The sequence below is a fragment of the Mus caroli genome, chromosome 7 (assembly GCF_900094665.2).
Source record: "Mus caroli chromosome 7, CAROLI_EIJ_v1.1, whole genome shotgun sequence".
NCBI lineage: Eukaryota > Metazoa > Chordata > Mammalia > Rodentia > Muridae > Mus > Mus caroli.
In genome coordinates this window covers 105,369,713-105,391,421 of record NC_034576.1, presented here as the reverse complement: position 1 = coordinate 105,391,421, position 21,709 = coordinate 105,369,713, and the positions used below count along the sequence as shown (strand labels likewise).

Sequence of the window (21,709 nt, the reverse complement as noted above, 5' to 3'; positions counted from 1 at the left end):
ACTCTGTAGACTAGGCTGGCCTCAAACTCAGAAATCCACCTGCCCCTGCCTTCCAAGTGCTGGGATTAAAGGTGTGCACCACCACGGCCCGGCAAGAGTCATCTCATAGAGGTAGATAATAATTTGAACTGTCCTCACAGAGACTGAAGAAATTCCTCTCTGAGCCAGTTACTGGTCACAGTCTCTAATCCTGGCTACTGTAATTTGGAAGGGCTGCTTGATGACAGACTTCTCCAAGCAGCCAGGCTGTCCAAATGCATCCTCCATGCCCTGCACAGTCTCTGTGGATTTCCCAAAGCCAAGACAAACCTCCCTTTGCTGTCTCCTTTAAGTCTGAGCCAAAGCATGTCCATCATCAGCTCTGCTACCTAAATATAGATTGTCTGGTGGCCTTTGGGAGCGCCAGTAGAGAAGAGTGATCTGGGACCCAAGGTCTACTCAAATCCCTAAGGAGAGCTGAGCCCTGACTCCTACACAATTCTTCTGAGACCTTTTTAGGACAGTGGTAGGGAGGATTTCTTGCTGTGAAGGGGAGAAAATAAATGACGAGGATGGAAAAAAGTAAATATTGGACTGGAGGGACAGGCTGGCACCAAAAAACACAAAACACAAAATACTTGTAACAATGCTCAAGGAGCTATGTCCCACTTTGGATGCTGCCCTCTTCTGGTCATGTGGAGGATTTGCAACCTAGGACCAAAAAGTTCATTCTGGGTTACTTCTGATCTCTTTCCACTGCATTACACTTCCGGTCAGCTCCTTTTCTGTACTCTTTCTTCCTAATATGGTCAATCATGGCTCTTGCACAGCATAGAGTAGAGGTTTGAATGAAACAGATTTAGGCTAACTCAGCATGTAGTGAGAAATAAAAATACACTGACGATTCTCCTGTGAGCGTTATTGATCCTTTGTTACTCTAAACAACTAAGCAAGAGGACACCCCATTAAGATGGTGTTGCAACTTTCAGAGGAAAAAATACTCACTAAAAAGGAAAAGTGTAAAGGCTAAAAGTATAAGGGTTGCTTTGAGAGCTGTTAAGATGGGCTGGTGGAATCTTGAACACAGCAGCATTCCAAGTAGGCAGAGAAGAAATGCGAAAGTGGGTGTGGTCGACCCTTAAAATACCTGTATGTGAACAACGGTGGACTGGACAACTCTCTAAAAATTAGTAGCTCCCAAGCTCACAGAGATGCCTGTTTAATGCTTTGAAATACACAGTAAACATATGTTATCAGGACAGAACGGGTAAAGAGGCCACCTGTCCTCATTTCTCATGTTGGTGAGTTCCTTCAAAGCTGTGGCCCATGTGTTCCTTCTGTCTTCTCCCTCTGTGCATTAGCCTGAACAATTTTACTTGCCCCATAGCTTCAACACCCAAACAGGTCAGGTTTTTCTCCTATGTTTGAGACATGGTATTGTCTATTAGATGTAGAAGTCCCTCAAACACCTCAGGTTCAACACTTACTCTATCATTATTCTTAGTTCCTGCCAAGGTGTTGATCATTTGCAGATTAAATCCAGGTACTCACAGAAATGAGAGGCCATGACAGGAAAGCCACCTGTGTTTAAGTAACACCTAAAGCATACTTGGAGGAAATGTTTACACTTGCAGGAAGGACACAGAGACACAGAGGGTTGATCATTCCAAACAGCAGGAGTTTTTGTAAATGCTTAAAAATGGATGGGAGCAAAAAAGAAGTGCATACAAGCATGAGGACTTGAGCCTCAGATCCCAGAAACCACGAAGCCTTGGATGTGCCTGTGGGCATCAGAAACCGCAGTGCTCTTACAGAAAGGAGGCACGCAGAGACAGGAGAGTACCTGAAAACTTATGGGCCAGCTAATGTGGCACATAGAGAAGCAGATAACAAGGGACCCTGTCTCAAACGAGGTAGAAGATGAGACAGACACCCACGGTTATGCCCTCTTTCTACCACATGTGTATAGTGGCACATGTGTGTCTATACTCACATTCACAAAAACATAGGCCATAGATAGATAATGCCAACTATCATCATATGACCAGTTACAGAACTGAGGAGTGTAAATGTCACGAGTGGTTTTGTCCCATTTTGTTAAGGATGTTTGTACATGTATACATATGATATATGTGTGTGCATGTGTCTGTGTGTCTCTATGTGTGTCTGTGTGTGTTTATAACATCCATGTTTTCCTTCTTTTTTATTAGATATTTTCTTTATTTACATTTCAAATGTTATCCCCTTTCCTGGTTTCCCCTCTGAAAACCCCCTACCCCCTCCCACCTTCTCTTTCTTTGTTGGGTCTTTTTGTGGTTTAGGTATCAGAGTAATTGTGGCGTTATAGAGCGAGTTGGGTAGGGATCCTTCTGTTTCTATTTTGTGGAATAGTTTGAGGAGTATTGGAATTATGTCTTCTTTGAAGGTCTGATAGAACTCTGCACTAAACCCATCTGGTCTTAGGCTTCTTTTGTTGGGAGACTATTAATGACTCTTTCTATTTCTATATGGGATATGGAAGTGTTTAGATCATTTATCTGATCCTGATTTAACGTTGGTACCTAGCATCTGTCTAGAAAGTTGTCCATTTCATCCAGATTTTTCCAGTTTGGTTGAGTATAGGCTTTTGTAGTAGGACCTGATTTTTTTTCAATTTCCTCAGTTTCTGTTGTTATATCTCCCTTTTCATTTCTGATTTTGTCAATTTGAGTACTGTCTCTGTGTCCTCTGGTAGTCTGGCTAAGGGTTTATCTATCTTGTTGATTTTCTCAAAGAACCAGCTCCTAGGGATGTTGATTCTTTGTATAGTTCTTTTTTATTCTATTTGGATGATTTCAACCCTGAGTTTGATTATTTCCTGTCATCTACCCCTTTTGGGTGTATTTGCTTCTTTTTGTTCTAGAGCTTTCAGGTGTGCTGTTAAGCTGCTAGTGTGTGCTCTCTCTAGTTTCTTTTTGGAGGCACTCAGAGCTATGAGTTTTCCTTTTAGCACTGCTTTCATTGTGTCCCATAAGTTTAGGTATGTTGTATCTTCATTTTCATTAAATTCTAAAAAGTACTTAATTTCTTTCTTTATTACTTCCTTGACCAAGTTATCATTGAGTAGAGCATTGTTCAGCTTCCACGTGTATGTGGGATTTCTGTTGTTTTTGTTGCTATTGAAGACCAGCCTCTTGAGACAGAGGCAGGCAGATTTCTGAGTTCGAGACCATCCTGGACAAAGTGAGTTCCAGGACATCCAGGGCTATACAGAGAAACCCTGTCTTGAAAAAAAACAAAAACCAAAACAAAACGTAGACCAGCCTTAATCCATGTTGATCTAATAAGAGACATGGGATTATTTCAATCTTCTTCTGTCTGTTGAGATCTGATTTGTAACTGATTATATATTCAATTTTGGAAAGGGTACCATGAGGTGCTGAGAAGAAAGTATTTTTTTTTTGGATGAAATGTTACATAGATATCTTTTAAATCCATTTGGTCCAAACTTCTGTTAGTTTCACTGTTTCTCTGTTTAGTTTCTGTCTCCATGATCTGTCCATTGACGACAAGTGCAGGGTTTTGAAGTCCTCCATGATTATTGTGTGAGATGCAATGTGTGCTTTTAGCTTCAGTAAAGTTTCTTTTATGAATGTGGATGTCCTTGCATTTATTGCATAGATTTTCAAAATTGAGAGTTCTTCTTGGTAGATTTTTCCTTTGATGAGTATGAAGCCTTCCTTATCTTTTTTGATGACTTTTGATTGAAAGTCTATTTTATCCAATATTAGAATGGCTACTCCTGCTTGTTTCTTGGGACCATTTGCTTGGAAATTTGTTTTCCAGCCCTTTACTCTGAGGTAATGTTTGTCTTTGACACTGAGGTGCATTTCCTGTATGCAGCAAAATACTGGGTCCTGTTTGCATATCCAGTCTGTTAGTCTATGTCTTTTTATTTGGTAATTGATGTCCATTGATGTTAAGAGATATTAAGGAGTAGTGATTGTTGCTCCCTGTTATTATTGATGTTATTTTTATGTTTGTGTGGTTATCTTCTTTTGGGTTTCTTGAAAGAAGATTACTTTCATGCTTTTTCAAGTAGTTTTCCTCCTTGAGTTGGCATTTTCCATCTATTATCCTCTGTAGGGCTAAATTTGTGGAAAGATATTGTGTAAATTTGGTTTTGTCATGAAATATCTTGGTTTCTCCATCTACGGTAATTGAGAGTCTGGCTGGATATAATAGTCTGGGTTGACATTTGTGTTCTCTTAGGGTCTGTATGAGATCTGTCTAGGAACTTCTGGCTATGAAGTCTCTGGTGAAAAGTCTGGTGTAATTCTGATAGGTCTGCCTTTATATGTTACTTAACCTTTTCCCCTTACTGCTTCTAATATTCTTTCTTTGTTTAGTAAGTTTGGTGTTTTGAGTATTATGTGACAAGAGGAATTTCTTTTCTGGTCCAATCTATTTGGAGTTCTGTAGGCTTCTTGTATGTTCACGGGCATCTCTTTCTTTAGGTTAGGGAAGTTTTCTTCTATAATTTTGTTGAAGATACTGGCCCTTTAATTTGGGAATCTTCACTACCTATTATCGTTAGGTTTGATCTTCTCATTGTGTCCTCAATTTCCTGGATGTTTTGGGTTAGTTTTTTCCATTTTGCATTTTCTTTGACTATTGTGTCAGTGTTTTCTATGGTATCTTCTGCACCTGAGATTCCCCCTTCTATCTCTTGTATTCTGTTGGTGATGCTCGCTCGCATCTATGACTCCTGGTCTCTTTCCTAGGTTTTCTATCTCCAATGTTGTCTCCCTTTGTGATTTCTTTATTATTTCTATTTCCATTTTTAGATCCTGGATGGTTTTGTTTAGTTCCTTCACCTGTTTGGTTGTGTTTTCCTGTAATTCTTTTAAGGGATTTTTGTGCTTCCTCTTTAAGATCTTCTACCTGATTACCTGTGGTCTCTTGTATTTCTTTAAGGGAGTTACTTATGTCCTTCTTACATTCCTCTATCATCACCATGTGATGTGATTTTAAATCAGGTCTTGCTTTTCTGGTGTGTTGGGGTAACCAGGGTTTACTGTGGTGGCAGAACCGGGTTCTAATGATGCCAAGTAGTCTGGTTTCTGTTGCTTATATTCTTGCATTTGTCTTTTGCCATCTGGTTATCTCTGGTATTTGCTGGTTTTGCTGTCTCTGATTTTGGCTTGTCCCTCCTGCGAACCTGTGTGTCAGTACTCCTGGAAGACCAGTTCACTCTGGGAGGAATTTGGGTATGGAGAGCTATGGTACAGGGTCAGCTCTGGGATGCAGATAGAGACCAGAAGGATCCTGTCCCCAGCTGATCCTTGTTTCCTATGTCCTGATGGCTCTGTGAGGGTCCCTCTTGGGCCAGGAATGTGAAAAGAAGTGGTGATCTTACCTGTGCTTGCAGGTGTGTAGGCACTCCTGGGAGACCAGCTCAATCCTGGCAGTATTTGTGTAGGCAACTCTGTGGCACAGGATCAGCTCTGGGTGCAGACAGAGACTGGAAGACTCCTGTCCCAGGCAACCCCTTGGTTCCTGTGTCCTGAGGGTTCTAGGTGGGTTCCTCTGAGCAGCAGTGGTGATTCTACCTGTACTCACAGGTCTGTCCACACTCCTGGGAGGCTCACTACCTCTCTGTGCTATTTGGGTGTGAAGCCCTGTGGCAAAGGATCTTAAATGTTTTCCTTCCTCTCCTTCTATTATGTAATGCAGCACTGAGTTGATGTCAGTACTTAAGTTTTTAATCTATATTAGTTTATTCAAATTAATATTCCAAAAGGGACTTTACTATTTTGTCTTGGAGAATAATTAGTGTTTTGGGTGTGGTGTGGGGATAGTTATATCATGTTAGGTAAAACTATGAAAACATTGTCTTTTGTTTGTTTTAAGATGGGTTCTCATAGATACCTAGTTTGTTTCATTTAAGACAGGATTGGGCCGGGCGTGGTGGCACAAGCCTTTAATCCCAGCACTCGAGAGGCAGAGGCAGGCGGATTTCTGAGGCTAGCCTGATCTACAAAGTGAGTTCCAGGACAGCCAGGGCTATACAGAGAAACTGTGTCTCAAAAAAAAATTTAAATTAAAATTTAAAAAGACAGGATCAGTAGCTATGTAGCTCAGGATAAACTTGAACTTCTGATCTGCTTACTGAACATCCCAACTTTAAGGATTATATCTGTGTACCACCATGACCAACTTATGTGGGACTGGGATTCAAACCCAGACCTTCATACATGTTGGGCAAGCACCCTATCAATTATGCCTCATTATAACATTTGTTATTGTCTTTTTTTTGAAATTAAGTGTAACATAAGAAGTGGTGGGGTGTCAAAGGGGAAACATGTGATGGTTGTTGATTATCAATTTAATGGGATCTAGAATGACCTGAAAAATACACTTCTGATTGCATTTGTGAGAATGACTCCAGAGATTAGCTGAACATCCATTCTCAGATTGGGTGGCACCTTCTAACAGGCAGCCCTATGTAGAGAGGGGTTAAGGAAAACCCAGTATGTGTCTGCCCACCTTCACTTCTTCCTGAGCACATCTGTCATTACCTTTGCCATGCTCTACCAATATTATACTCAAGGTTCTTCAGCCTTCCAACATGGTCTCAATATAAAAGATCAGAGACTCTTTTGGGAATGGGGAAGTGAGGAAAGGAGGGAGGGAGGAAGAGAAGGAAGGAGGGAGGGAGGGGAGTCCTGTGTCCTGTGTCTTCAATGCTGAGACACCAACTCTGTGGACAGAGTAGCCACTGAATTCTTTGGCTCCAAAGCTTTAATTGTCAACCTTCCTAATGCTGAAACCCTTTAAGACAGTTAGTTCCTTGTGCTGTGACCCCAAACATAAAATTATTTTCACTCTTATTTCATAACTGTAATTTTGCTACTGTTGTGAGTCATAATGTAAATAATTTTGGAAATAGAGGTTTGTTGAAGGAATTATAGCCCACAGGTTGAGAACCATTGCTATAAAAGATATTAATGGTTGATTTTTAATACCCAGAACCTATCATACAAATCCATCTAAATCTCTCTCTCTCTCTCTCTCTCTCTCTCTCTCTCTCTCTCTCTCTCTCTCTGTGTGTGTGTGTGTGTGTGTGTGTTGGTTTGAATATGCTTGGCCCAGAGAGTGACACTAATAGTGTGAGACCCCGACTTAAAGTGTCTCCCCCAAGCTTGTTTTCCCTGATCTCCAGGTCTATGATTCAACACGCTTGGTCTTGTGTGTCTCTGCGGTTGGACGAGAGGAAAGCTTACGCACTGCTTTAAAAAGATTTTTAGTGGCAGCTTATGATCAGGACTTCGTAATTTAATATCTGTTTCTAACTCTGAAACTAGTTTGTTGCAATGTGGAGCTACCAGAAGTATGTAAGTGTCAAGAGTTAGCCAGGAAAAAAAAAAAACAGAAGCATTTATTAAAACTTTTGCTTAATTGTCTGAAACCTGGAGCAGGGACTTGCAGCTCGTGTTCCAAGGGAACTGCGGATTCCAACGCGTAAAGGTGCCACTTAAGGAAGCCCAGCTGAGCTCCCACGCTAGGTAGCTGAATTCACCCAGGAAATGTGGCAAGCGAACAGCCAATCAGGCCACTCTGAGTGCAGAAGTGATTCGTCGGTTCCAGAGCAGTGGGTGGGTCCTGCAGCTCCGGGCGCGGCTCTTGCCTTGGGTCCCGCGCCCCCGCCTCTATCGCGGCTTCCGGCGGGAGAGCGCCCCGCTGCTTCCTACGCTGCGGATTGGACGGCTGAAGCCCCGCGCCTCCACAGCTGCGCTGCGTAGAGAAGGAGGCGACAGCAGACCTCTTTGGAGGACAACACAGGTCCTGCCCTCTTTACCCTCCCCTGTCCCCAATCCCACTGCCCTGGGGACCTGCCTAGCGCCAGAAGGTCAGGAAGGCACGGTCCGCCACTGCTCCCAGACCCGGGGCTGGTTTCTGCCGCTTCCAGGCTCTTCCCCCTCCCTTCGCAGCCCTCAGGACTGTGGAGGCACTGGTTGCTAGGTGCAACCTTTTGATATTGTCGTCTACAAAGTTCACTCTGGAGAACAAAATCGCATAAAGAAACTTAACATTTTACAGTTTTGTGTTTGGCCTGTATTCATAGCTGCCCTCAGCTACAGGTTGGACAGGTCTGAGCAGTTAATGAGTCAAACTTTTGACCAAGTATTTATGTTTGATAAAAGATCTCTATTGGAGATCCTCTATTGGAAAACTGTATTTATCTCCAGATCTTTGACATCTTTCCCATGTTTACATTTTTTGAGGCAATGTATAGAACTAACATGCTTCTACCACATTTTTGTGATTTATCATGATTTATCATTTCTCTTTCTTTGCCACGCTTTCCTACTGCCAGTGTCTTCCAAACTTTAATCTGCTGTTTTGTCTGTTTTTGTTGTTGTCGTTGTCGTTGTTGTTGTTGTTGTTGTTGTTGTTTTGGGGTTTTGTTGGTGGTGGTGGTGGTGGTTTTCTGTAGCTTTAAGTAGTGCTGTTGACACCAAAGCATGAACAGGTGAACACATACACACTGCCTTAGATGAAGATATTAACTCCTCTACTATCAGCTATGCCTAAACATTTACATTGAATTCTCATGCATTTAACAAGTATTGAGACACTGTTGTTGGCATCAAGAATACACTGAGCAAAACTGAAAATGACTCTGTATTAAACGTACCATGACAGTAGGATATTGAGAGAAAAACAGAAAATATGAGTAGTAAATTTCTAGTGTGTGAATTAAGAAAACCACAGACTCTGGTAAATGATATCAACAGTGAGATCGTGGAAACAGCCTCAGTTGGAAGAGTGTGATTCCAAATAGGGTAAAATAAACAGACCCGGGGTCCAAGTACTGCACATAGCACTGAGGAGAACATGGCTGTCACGGGTGCAGTTGTAAGAGTAAGACGGCTTGGGCTTTGAATCGGCAGTAAAGCATCTGCCTAGCATGCTTGAGATTCGTGTTAAATCCCCAGCATTTCAGAACAGTCGAGGGGGTGAGGGAGTGAAGGGCGGATGCTTACTCCAGGATCCCTCCGCTGGAGCGTGCATAGGCCTTTGAGTTCAGTATTAGTGCACAACTGGATCTTAGGATTCTGGATCTCAAGGCTGGGTGGAGACGGTGGAAGCAGAGAAATAGAAAGCAGGGGAAATAGTGAGGAGTAACAACCTGAGGACAGCCTGATCTCAGTCCTTCAGGCTTCTGCTCTCTTTCCTACAAAATGCCCTTCTGCCAGACTCAACACAGTGGCTTATTCCTCTCTGCTTTTGAATTTGTCCTATACCCTGGAGCTGGAGAAGATGGGTGATTTTCCCAAAGTAGAATATTGGAAACCTGGGCCAGTCAATCACCTATAAAATGAGATCAGTAACAGTTTCTGGGGGGCTGGTGAGATGGCTCAGTGGGTAAGAGCACCCTACTGCTCTTCCAAAGGTCCAGAGTTCAAATCCCAGCAACCACATGGTGGCTAACAACCATCTGTAATGAGATCTGGCGCCCTCTTCTGGAGTGTCNNCAGGTTATGGAATACCAATTATCCATGTAAAGTGCACAAAGCCATGTCTGGTACTCAGCCTGGTACTCGAGTGTTTTCTGTTATTTTGCCTTATATTTTAAATATATCACTATATATTTGTTATTATAAAAGCATTTGGGATTTAGAAACTATCCCCAAACCCTGACGTATTTGCCAGGCACATGTTCAGCATTTAGTTGCCTGAGACAGTAGTATTTAAAGCCAGTGTAAATCTCCCCTTTACACGGTCTAGCTAGGTTACTAAATATATACAGGATGAATTAATAAATATTGCCAAGTATACCAAGAACCCTAAGCCACTCATTATTCAAACTCCATACCCACACGTGGCCTGGACAGAAGTCATCAGTATCCATCAGTCTATCATTAAGTGATCCTGGTTTTATCCTTTCAAGGGGCATGATCTCCCCTCTTGCTTCTAACAGCATCTGTGCACCGTCAGGAGCATATCTTGGTATGTGGTGAATGGTGGCAGCTTGATGCAGGAGAGGCAGATAGTGATTTTCAGGACACAGTGAAGAACAGCTGTTGCACTTCTGTTTTACACTTCAGTGTGCAACATAAGAAAAACTGCACAGGTAGGCAGGGAGCTGCCGGCATTTGTGGTTTGCACCTTGACAGATTTAAGTGTGCACAAAAGGTATCAGAGGGAGGCTAACACTATTTTGTGGAGGGTTTTTTTTTTCTGAATGTTGAAATATCACATTTTATATTAAGTTGTCCTCTCCCAGAGAGACTTTTCATTTCTGCGGCATGATTAGAGGGTGAGTGATAGGGTCAGACAAACCAAGAGGAGAACTGAGCAAATAAATAAAAAGTCCTCTAACCCCACTTTTTTAACCATCTCTAGTTTTTCCTTCCATGACTGTGGTGTGCACAACGTTGCCCAATAATAGCTTTAGTTGAGGCCAGTGCTTATTATATACAACGGAGAAAGGTTCTAAAGTGTATTTTTTTAATTATTAATTACAGTTTTGGGAGAGAACTTACAGTCATTGCCTTCTTCTCTTGTTTTGTTTTGTGTTTTTTTTTTTTTCTTTGCAGCCTTCATTCATGTTCTGAGACGACTGTCACTTGCAACCATGGATCCTGCAGTGTTAATGGAAGCCATTGTGGAAGAAGTGAACTGTCCTATCTGTATGACCTTCCTCAGGGAACCTGTGAGCATCAGCTGTGGCCACACTTTCTGCCACAGCTGCCTCTCTGGACTCTGGAAGCTCCCAGGAGAGTCCCAGAACATGAGCTACACCTGTCCCCTTTGTCGAGCTCCTGTGAAGCCAAGGAAACTCCGTCCCAATTGGCAGCTGGCCAGTGTTGTAGACAAGGTCCGTCTGCTAGGCTTCTGTATAGAAATGGGACTAAAGACCGATGTGTGTGATCTCCACAAGGAACAGCTAACCATGTTCTGCAAGGAGGATGATATGGTAACCTGTGAGACCTGTAAGCAGTCCCCAGAGCATGAAGCCCACAGTGTTGTACCCATAAAGGATGTTGCCTGGGAATATAAGGTAAATAGTAGAACCTGGCCAGGCCAGCCTGTCCTCTGCCTCTCATCTGGCTCTCTCTATATTAGATGCCTGTCTTTAAAAGCTGATCCCTGGCCCCTGGTAGCTACAGATCCTTACATCTAATGTTCTGAGCCATATCTTTTCCTTCATTCATGACTCTCTTTGGTTTTCTTCTCTCCCGTTTTCCTCTGTGTCCCATCTTGAGTCTTAACATGGAAATACCTAACCAGGATGTGTTTGCTATTGAGCTATTGAAGTAACCCCTTGGTTTCAGATGGAGTTGTAGGTGACTTAAATGAGTTTACATGTGATGACTATTATTTATTAGTGAAGAACCTGCAAGCTTGCTTTACCACGACCATGTATAGTTTCTTGGCATTAGCTGAATCATTTTAACCTTTTCATTTCATAAACACAACTCAGGCCGAGTAATTTTGGATCATGATAACATTATTTTTGGAGCAAGAAGGGATCATAGATGAGTCACTTCAGATTGGTTGGCCAATTGCCAGGCATGCTTATGTATACTAAGCATGTGTTAATTCTCACAGTATCCATATTATCAGGTCTTTTCTGACTTTCAGTTACGTTAGTTAAAGAGAGATGTCTTAGTTAGGGTTTCTGTTGCTGTGAAGAGACACCATGACCATGATGACAGCAAGTCTTATAAAAGAAAACATTTAATTAGGGCTGGCTTACACTTCAGAGGTTTAGTCCATTGTCATGGCAGGAAGCCTGGCAGCATATAGGCAGATCTGAATCTGAAAAAGGAACCGAGAGTTCTACATCTGCATTGGAGGGCAACAGGAAGAGAGGGTGACACTGGGCCTGGCTTGGGCTTCTAAAGCCTCAGAGTTTGCCCCCAGTAAGACACTTCCTCCAACAAGGCCACTCCTACTCCAAGGCACGCCTCCTAATAATGCTACTCCCTATGGGCCTATTGAGACATTTTCATTCAAACCACAAGAGAAGAAAGGATGGAATAGGGAGCTTATTCTTTGTCTCTTTCCCACACTTTGGGGTAAGTCATCTCCATCGCGTACACTGTTTGTCTTAACCACTGATCAGCTGCCAGCTGCCACCTTGCTCTTTTCCCAGATTAAAATGTAAGAATATATAGCGACTTCTCAGAATCAGCATTCTTCTCTACAGGACAGATTTCTAACAGTAAAAGTATATATACTTTTCTTTGTTTTAAGAGTGCAGAACAAGGGGATAGCTTAGCATTTTGACATACAGGCTAAGAGCTTGGTTAATTCCCAGCGCTGTCATTTACTAGCTGGGTGGCTGTGGATAGGTCACTTCCTGGGCCTCAGTTTTCTTGTCTATAAAATGGTAATGACACCAACATCCAGGGACTGTATTTATATCTGTTGTTATTCTTGTTGCTGTCATCAAGTCCCTGATTAGAACCCACATAAGGGAGGAGAGGTTTATTCAAAAGAATACAGGTTGTTGTGTTGGGGAAGTCACAGTGACAGGAGCAGTAGCAACTGTTCGTGTGATATATGTAGCTGGGAAGCATGAGCAGGAATGGAGACCAGGCCCTAAAACCTCTAGGTCTGCCACACAGTGACCCACTTTCTCCATCTGAGCTCCACCTCCTAAAGTTCACTCCAACCTTCCCAAAGACCATCACCAGCGGAGGATCAGGTCCAGGTCTTCAAACGCATGGACCCGTGGAAGGAAGACTGTTCCCTCCCAAACCCCAGCAGTGTTAGTGTATGTGTAATACTTGAGCCATATCTGGTACTTTATAATTCTTTAACAAACCAAGTGACCGTTATCAGAATGAAAGGTAATAACTGAGTACTTTTGTCTTTCTGGTAAGAATATTTTACATTATTTTACATGATCCTAGGAAAGCCTCTTACCTTTATTGCGTATCTGAACCACCCAGGGAGCTTGCTAAATTCCAGTTCTCAGTTGATATGTGTAGGGTAAGGCTCAAGCTTCTGCCATGCTGGTATTCCTGGCTTTGGACCACACTTTCAACAGCAAGTTCTGGGAAATAATAGAGAACAGGAATAATGAGAGGAGAAATAGTCCTGGCTAGGAAAGTCAGGTTATATATCTTTATAGACGCTTGAGGACTGTGGAAGTTAAGATGACTCTCAACCCAGAAAGCCTCCCCACATGTCACATGGGCAGAGGCTGTGCCTTCTGTGGCAGTCCTTTTCCTCTTATGTTATCCCAACCAGCTGCCTGAGGAACATTGGGAAGCCCCTGTCAGCCTAGAGTGCTCCAGTGGCCTCCTGATGGGGCACACTCATGATCTTTCTGTCTCTTGCAGTGGAAACTCCAGCAGGCTTTGGAGCATCTGAGGAAAGAACAGGAAGAAGCCTGGAAACTGGAAGTCAGTGAGAAGGAACAGGCTGCCATCTGGAAGGCAGGTTGCACTTGAGAAGGGGGCTTACGTCATCCCTATCTTCTAGAGCCAACGGTGGAGTCTTCCTCATATCTGTGAGGCAGAGTGAGGGCCTTCAGCCTCCCTTTACCTAAGTCCAAATAACTTCTCAGGTCCAGCTTATAGCTTTGGGATAGCAGTAGCCTCTGATTTCATATCTTCACGTATGAGGAAGGAATGGCGCCTTGCACACATGAGCTCATAGGAGTATAGCTTATAGAGTGGTAATCTAACAGTTTCTGCCTCACTTTCCTGAGTGATGGCACAGCTGCTAAGACTTTGGTTGCCTAAATATTAGGAACCCCCCTCAGAAATATATTTGAAACCAATAGGCATAAAACTCTCAGAACTTTTGGTCAATGTGATCTAAAACAATATATTAAACATACACACACACACACACAAACACACACACAAAACCAAGAAGAAAAACTATCCAGCAGTCTTGTTAGCAACCATCAGTGTAACCATCTGACTGTTTCTGAAAATGAGAGCTAGTCCCCATCATGCCAAGATAATATGTACCAGGATGGTGGTGCATGCCTAAAAGTCAGCCTTGGGAGGCAAGGGCAGAGAACTGCTACAGTCCAACCTGGTCTACATAGTGAATACCAGTCCAGGGTGGCAGGGGCTAGACACTGGAGCCCTGTCTCGAGAAGAAAGAAAGAAGATACCCTAGATTCTGTTGCAGTTGATAAAAGTAGTGCAGACAGATTAGAGGTCACTCATCCAGACATCCGAACTGAAAGTGCTCCCAAATCCAAAGTGTCTTATAACCAACATGCTGCCAAAAGTAGAAGGAAGTTTCACTGAATAATAGGTTATACTCAGAATGCAAGCACACTAAAATTATTTTACAAAATTACTTTCAGGTTCTCTGTATATGAAGCATGGATGAATTTCATGTTCAGAGTTGGATCTCATTGCCAAAGTATCTCTTGATATTATGTAATCTAAAATCCAGAAAAGTTCCAAGTCTGAAATATTCTGGTCCCACTCGTTATTTGTAAGAAAATTCGCTACTTATGAAAGGACCAAAAATAATGCCCTGGGGCCACGGGGAGTTAGGAACAGAAAAGTTACATCCTTTGTCTTTGCCTTCATAACACCCAGAACATGGCTGTACCAAAGCATTTCCATAGGGTGTGTGTTTGCACACGTCAGTGTGCTCCATCCCACATGACCCTTACCCCAAAAAGACCAGTGCTAATCCAGTCTTGACTCCAGACACAGATGGAAAGACGAAAGCAGAGCATCCGATGGGAGTTTGAAAAATATCGGCAGTTATTAAAGGAAAAGGAGCTGCCCTGCCAGCAGGCAGAAGAGGAGGCAGCTGCAGCTCAGGCTAGCCTCGAGCAGGAGAAGGGAGAGACAGCAAACAAACTGGAGTTAAGGCGCGAGGCGATCATCCGGCAGAGCCAGGTCCTGTGGAGCATGATTGTGGAGCTGGAAGAGAGATCCCAGAGACCTGTGCGCTGGATGCTGCAGGTGAGCAACAGCCTTCCCTGGGATGCCTGAGCCAGAACTGGAGACGGAGGCTCCAGGGGAAAGTATTAGCTAGTTCTTCACGGACCCTATCATCATACTGTCCACCAGCTGAGGACCCTGTCTGCCTTCAGCTGACACATGCTGCTCTCATCCTGCTTGGGTAAAAGACCTGACCCTTCATTTTCTCATAGGCCAGAAGTAGGAGTACACCAGGTACTTACTCTATAGCTTGACAGCATTCTAGTCCCTTCCATCCTGGTCATCTTGAGATGGAATCTGAAGGTGTTCCATGGAGCCAGGTCTGCTCTGCTGTCCTCCCATGAGCTTCTCCCCACCTCTAAAGTCTGTGTATCCCTGTGAGAAAGCCCCTCCCAGAGTTTACGCCTGTCTAGTGTCTCTGACGCACTGCACACTCATGGGCTGCATTTTTTTTTTCTCCTAGGGTATTCAGGAAGCCTTGAACAGGTACGTTCCCATCCCTAGAGACTCTGTGAAACCCTACACGAGATAGAGAGGCCTGGCCAGAGCCAGGGATGGAGAAGGAATGTAGACTGAGTACCTACAGAAGGCAGATGCTCACTGTCTTACATTACATTGGTGAAAGATTTGTCTCCTTTTTTGCACTTAATTGAATTCATTTCAGATTTTTACCAATAAGAATTTTAAGTAAAGCTGAAGTATGTTACTTCATGTAAATGGTCCAAAAATTTGATGTGTGAAACTTCTAGCTCAGAGCATCACCCTTTCTCCTTTGTGTCACATCTCTTTCTCTCCCTCTTCCTCTGTCCCAATATTTAGCATTCTCCCGAGAGGAAGCTCTGAGCATTCTTACCTCTCTGTCACAAACGGTTTGAAACTCAACAAGCCAGCTATGCCACCTCTGATTTGCTGGCCAGGGGGGATCTAAGTGACTGGCTCTGGCCAAGCCCCTCCTCATCAGACTAAAGGAAGGAGGCTCCCAGAGCAGAGCTAAGAGTCCCAGATCCAAAACACACCCTCTTCTGCAGGAGCGAGTCTTGGAGCCTGCAGCAGCTAGAGCCAATCTCCTTGGAGCTGAAGACAGATTGCCGTGTGCTAGGACTAAGAGAGACCCTGAAGACATTTGCAGGTATTAGATACTTGGAGACTGTGATGGGCAGTGGGAGGGACTCCACCCACAGAGGTAAAATGGCTCAGTGCAGTCTGGATGCTTCATCTAGCCCCACCCTACCCACTGCTGAGAACTCTGTCTTCATCAGAGGCATCCTACACTCCCCCTTGCTTAGCGTCAAGGTTACCACTAAGATCTTTTTCCCTAGTGGATGTGCGCCTAGACCCAGACACAGCTTACTCCCGCCTTGTCGTTTCCAAGGACAGAAAAAGTGTGCACTATGGAGTCACCCAGCAGAACCTGCCTGACAATCCTGAGAGATTTTACCGCTATAACATTGTTTTGGGCAGCAAATGCATCTCCTCTGGCCGGCACTACTGGGAGGTAGAGGTTGGAGACAGATCTGAATGGGGTCTGGGAGTGTGTGTGGAAAATGTTGACCGGAAGGAGGTGGTGTACTTATCCCCTCGCTATGGCTTCTGGGTGATAAGACTGAGGAAAGGAACAGAGTACCGCGCAGGCACGGATGAATATCCGCTCCTGCCCTTGAAAGTTCCTCCGCACAGGGTAGGAATCTTCCTAGACTATGAGGCCCATGACATCTCCTTCTACAATGTGACTGATGGTGCCTCCCACATTTTCACTTTCCCCCGCTATCCCTTCCCAGGCCGTCTCTTGCCCTATTTCAGTCCTTGCTACAGCATTGACACTAACAATACCACTCCACTCACCATTTGTACCCTGGGTGGGGAAGGCTAGGAGGGCCATCCTAACTTAATGGTACACATCATTGTTGGAGGATGCTTCCACCGATAAGCATCTCTGAACCCAGCTTAAAGCCCAAGGGCCCCTCTATCTGACCTTATGGTATGATGCTGTTAAAAAAAACTGTCAGTGCCTCTCACAGAAAAAAACAGTCCCAGTGAGATAAGCATTGTGATCCATGATGGAAACATGACAGTGGTGATAGGCTTTGTCCATTCTGGAGATCTCAGCCCTCCTCCCTGGTTCCATAATTAAATGGGTGCCAGTGATTAAATAAATGCAGACTCCAGAAAAGCTTTTAAATACAGTTTTCCACTGAGAGAAGTAATAATGTCCATGCCCAGAACTGATTGTCATGGTGAAACCAGGTAGAGGGTCCTTCAAGTGAGGCTTGCTGCTACCAAACAAACCCTAACCTCCAGGCTAAAGAAACACAATTTGTGCTTTTCCAGCACAGAATGCAGAACTCACCCAGGATACTTCCTGTATCTCCTTCCTGAGCATGAGGGTGGGTCTGTGCCCGGGCCTGTCTTTTCTCTAAGGGGCAGGATCAGAAACCTTAGGGGCCTTAGTTTTTATTTTTACTGTATGTATAAAGAAATTGAAACAGCCTTGTTTCCTACAGAGCTTCGGGAAGTAAGATTTTAAAGATTGTAAAATGATTTTCACATTAAAATGAAACAAAGTTGTCAAACTCAATTCACAGATCATGAGTCTGCCTGTCATTCATTAGATTTGGGTCTGAACCATGTCTTTGAGAGGATTTGGATGTCCTCTTTGGAAAGGTGCCTCTAATCTGGCTTAAAATAACATTATTCTACCTCATGGGTTTATGGTAAAGCCCCACAGTCCATCCAGTACTTTTGTTCTTTGTATAGAGGGGAGGACAAACAATGGATTCTTATTGTGGCAACCATCCTGCTTTGCCACGAGCAGACAAAACCTGCATAGCAGCACTTTGTTCTTTAGGGTGCCTCCCAACAGTCTAGGTACTCATGTCACAGTTCACGAGGGTTTACTGACACTGGACCCCAGTGGTATATTTTATATCTGATTGCATGTGTTTGTCCCTGAGTTAGAGTGAAGACTGTGAACTCAAAACAGAAAATAAGATAACAAGGAAGAAGAAATAGTCACCAGGAAGAAAGGCCCATCCAGCAGCTAGTTAGGGTTAAATTGGGATCTTCTGATGGCACTGGGAGAATATACATGGTTCTTGTAAATATATAAAATTCTCCTTGAAGATACAGGAAAGCAAAATGTGCAATGAGAATCGTACTAAAAAAAAAACAATTTAGGAGTCATATAATAATGAAAGGAAATTAAGATAATATATTATGTCATGGGAAAATGCACAAAAGGTGCCCACAAGTGACAAAATTGTGATGTGGGAGAATTGTTGGTTCTGCCCATGGGAAAGGACCGATGGTATGCTGCCTCTGTGTTCCCAGGACTCTATTCTACTGCACATACAAGTTAAAGGAAATTATTAAGCATATTAGAATATCATTCAGAACATTCTCACTAAAAATTGAAGTTTTATGCAAGCATAGTCTTCACGGCCTCATCCTGGACTCGGCACAGACAAGTGAAACAGTCTCGCTCCATACATCTCTATTTGCTAAGAGAGCTGTGCTGTCCATGGCACTCAGTGAGATGGCCAGCGAAAAATAGGAAGACTGTAAACCTGGGACGCCAAGGTGGCAGGGGTTTCCACTGTGCAGTTGTAAGATGGTCCTGACATCATAGGTGAGGAGCTTTTTCTATTGAAATGTAAAGCAATGAGAGAAGAGGGTGGCGTGGCATCATATGTCTTCCTGTCTGGGGAGCAGACAAATCCTGAGTGTCACCGTAGTGTTTTCAGAATCAGAAAACACAAATTAAACCATCTTGCTCCATTTCCTGTGCTCATCAAGGTTCTCGGTGTTAACAGAGTCTACACATGGTTCAGAATCGTCTGCTGACTTTCCTCCTTTAGAAAGTCTCTTTTCGCATTGCATGAAGAGGTGAAATTAGGAACCTTTGTGGGTTTTTAACTCAGTCTCAGGGTGACCTAGAAAAGATAGGACCTGGCAATCCTAAGGCTCTACCCGGGTCTGTCTCATGTTTTCGAGTGCATGACGCTTGGTCCGGTGGTATGGCTGGCGGGGCTGTTGGTTGGTCTTCAGGGGAAACGTGGAGTTTTTCTTAGAATATAAGACAAAGCTCTGTGTGCTTCTTCTGCCCTGCCGCAGACGCAGTGCTGGCGGCCCTACATCACCATCAATACAGCAAAGAGCTAATTACATTGCTACTAGAGTCACATTCCCACAACTTGAAGCATCATGTATCACTTACTGTCAGTTTTTGCCTTGATCTGATTATAGAAACTTTTCATGCCTTGGTTTTCTCATTGGTGTTTTGAAATTTCAAATGGAATACTATATAAAATACTTAGTTTTCAAAAAAGTAGAGCAAATTTTCAAATGAGTCTGGTTTTCACTGCTTAACCTTTTAACTCCAAAGCATACACAAGTGGGGAAGTACAACAGAGACTAAAATTAAAAATAACTAAATCCCCCTGATATAGCTGTCTCTTGTGAGGCTAAGCCGGGGCCTAGCAAACACAGAAGTGGATGTTCACAGTCAGCTATTGGATGGATCACAGGGCTCCCAATGGAGGAGCTAGAGAAAGTATCCAAGGAGCTAAAGGGATCTGCAACCCTATAGGTGGAACAACATTATGAACTAACCAGTACCCCGGAGCTCTTGTCTCTAGCTGCATATGTATCGAAAGATGGCCTAGTCGGCCATCACTGGGAAGAGAGGCCCATTGGTCTTGCAAACTTTATATGCCTCAGTACAAGGGAACGCCAGGGCCAAGGGGGGGGGGGGGGGTATGGGGGACTTTTGGGATAGCACTGGAAATGTAAATGAAGAAAATACCTAATTAAAGAAAATAACTCAATCCACCAGGTGGTGGTAGTGCTCTCCTTCAATCCCAAGACTCAGGAGGCAGAGGCAGGCAAATCTCTTGAGATAGAGGCTAGCCTGGTCTACAAAGCAAGTTCTAGGACAGCCAGACAGCCAGGGCTACACAAAGAGACAGTCTTTAAAAAAAAAAAAAAAAGATGAAAGAAAGAAAATTAACTTAAATTCACCAACACAACACCCATTCTGATTAGGTTTTCAGTTGTCTTGCCATGATCAACCCCTGGGGTTTCTCTTAGAGTTGGCATGAATGCCTAAATAATTCTACAATGCAGTGAGGAGTTCACACTCTGTCCTTTTACAGACTGATTCCAAAACTCAGACTGTTAAACTAAATAGCAGTCCTATGTCAATAAGGTCTGCATTGTATATAATCACAGAGTGAAATATCACTGAGAAGAACTTCAAAGTAGAATTGAGAAGAAGAGTTAAAAATAAGCCTGGGCATCCTTAAGCCCAGAGTCTGCGTTTGGGATGCTACAGATTTGGGGTTGAACATTGGTGTCTATAGATTTGGAGTAAAGTGAAGGATTGAGACTGCCCACACCCACTCACCTCCTACCCAGAAGCTGCTCTAAGTGAACTCACCTGTCATCTGAGGCCATCCTCACCTTATGCCCTGCTCCATCTTCCTGTCCCCAGCCCTCAGAAACTCATGACTTGCCACATGCTCACAGTGGTTTCAAGTTAATGGATTGTCTTCTCTTTTATTTCATTTTATTCAGTTTTCATCTTGATCAGCATTACTAGAGATGTGTGTGTGTGATGTTTAAATATTTAAATTTAAATTTTTTCTTACGAACATCGATAGTGACCTCCATTAGAGATCTGTTGTGACTCAAGTAACATTTTATCCATCATTTGATGGATGCTTGTTTTTCAATGAGCTCTTGCTATAAGATAAATAAATCTGAGGTGCACAGTTTCTGCTATCAACATATGCAGCCACAACTGCTTCCGGCTTCTTGGAGTGAATACTTTTCAGAAAGCCTCGTCTCAAATCTCCCAAGAAACCTTTCATCCTTGCACCAGTTGCCTTCCATCCTGAAGATGCACCTGGTGTCTGGAGGGTCCATCACTGAAAAGTGGCCTAGGCAAATCATTTTAAATCAATAAATAAATCATAGGATGTGAGATGATATTTTGTTCCAAATAAAGGATGGAGCAATTCGAAATTAACATGCTTTCCAGATAAAAACACTACTGCACACCTCATTGAATACTGCCTTGCTGCCCATGGTAACCTCATTTCCCTAAGTGCCTTTCCTCTACACAGACACAATCTCATCCCTAAGGCACGGGTTTTCCTCACAACAAGTCTTCGATCCCAAACTATGTATCTACCGTTCCAATATTGCAGTTACCTTTTCATTAGTCTGCCTTGATCACAAGTGATCCTATCTACCTACTCCTTCTCCCATATCTGCCATCCCTTGCGCCATTTCCAGAGGAAGCTGTAGGTATCCATAATGCCTCCAGAGCTGACCAGACCCTTGATTCTTGTCTGCTTGAGAACTTGAATCTTCATTTCTGAGGTGACCATAGCCTAAAGACTTCTTAAATCAAATCTCTGTTTCTTAATTCAGTTGTCCACATAACAGCTTTCCTCTTGCAATGTCCATTTTCTGATTAAGTATGCCTACTAGTCCACATTTCTCACACCAAGTAATATGTAGATTCACAGAAGACATTCAAGGAAAGCAGTAACACCACAGAAACCACAGGAGAGCGGAGACAATGGAGTTACTATGAGGGCTGTCCTTTTCAGATGCCTCCCACTGGGAGACTCCTGTTCCCAGGAGATACTCTGTCATCCTGCCTTTTCCCTGGGCACTGCTTCTCTTGGCCTCTGCCAAGCAGCCAAACACTAAGATTCCTCCAGAGACTGGCTCTCTTCTGTGCTCCGCCTCTTGGGCATTCCAGACTGTGAGAGAAGTCTGGAGAGTGACTAGTGTTTGTG

The 21,709-nt window shown here is 43.4% G+C and overlaps 1 protein-coding gene across 1 annotated transcript; it reads left to right on the top strand.

Moving 5' to 3' along the window:
- Positions 1-7,614: 7,614 nt before the first annotated feature.
- On the top strand, positions 7,615-17,484 carry Trim68 (tripartite motif containing 68). Its single transcript, XM_021168115.1, has 7 exons — positions 7,615-7,803; positions 10,566-11,029; positions 13,323-13,418; positions 14,664-14,924; positions 15,367-15,389; positions 15,932-16,032; positions 16,223-17,484. Exons 2-7 carry the CDS (start codon positions 10,604-10,606, stop codon positions 16,771-16,773), a joined length of 1,458 nt encoding a protein of 485 aa, XP_021023774.1. The 5' UTR covers positions 7,615-7,803; positions 10,566-10,603; the 3' UTR covers positions 16,774-17,484.
- Positions 17,485-21,709: the final 4,225 nt, after the last annotated feature.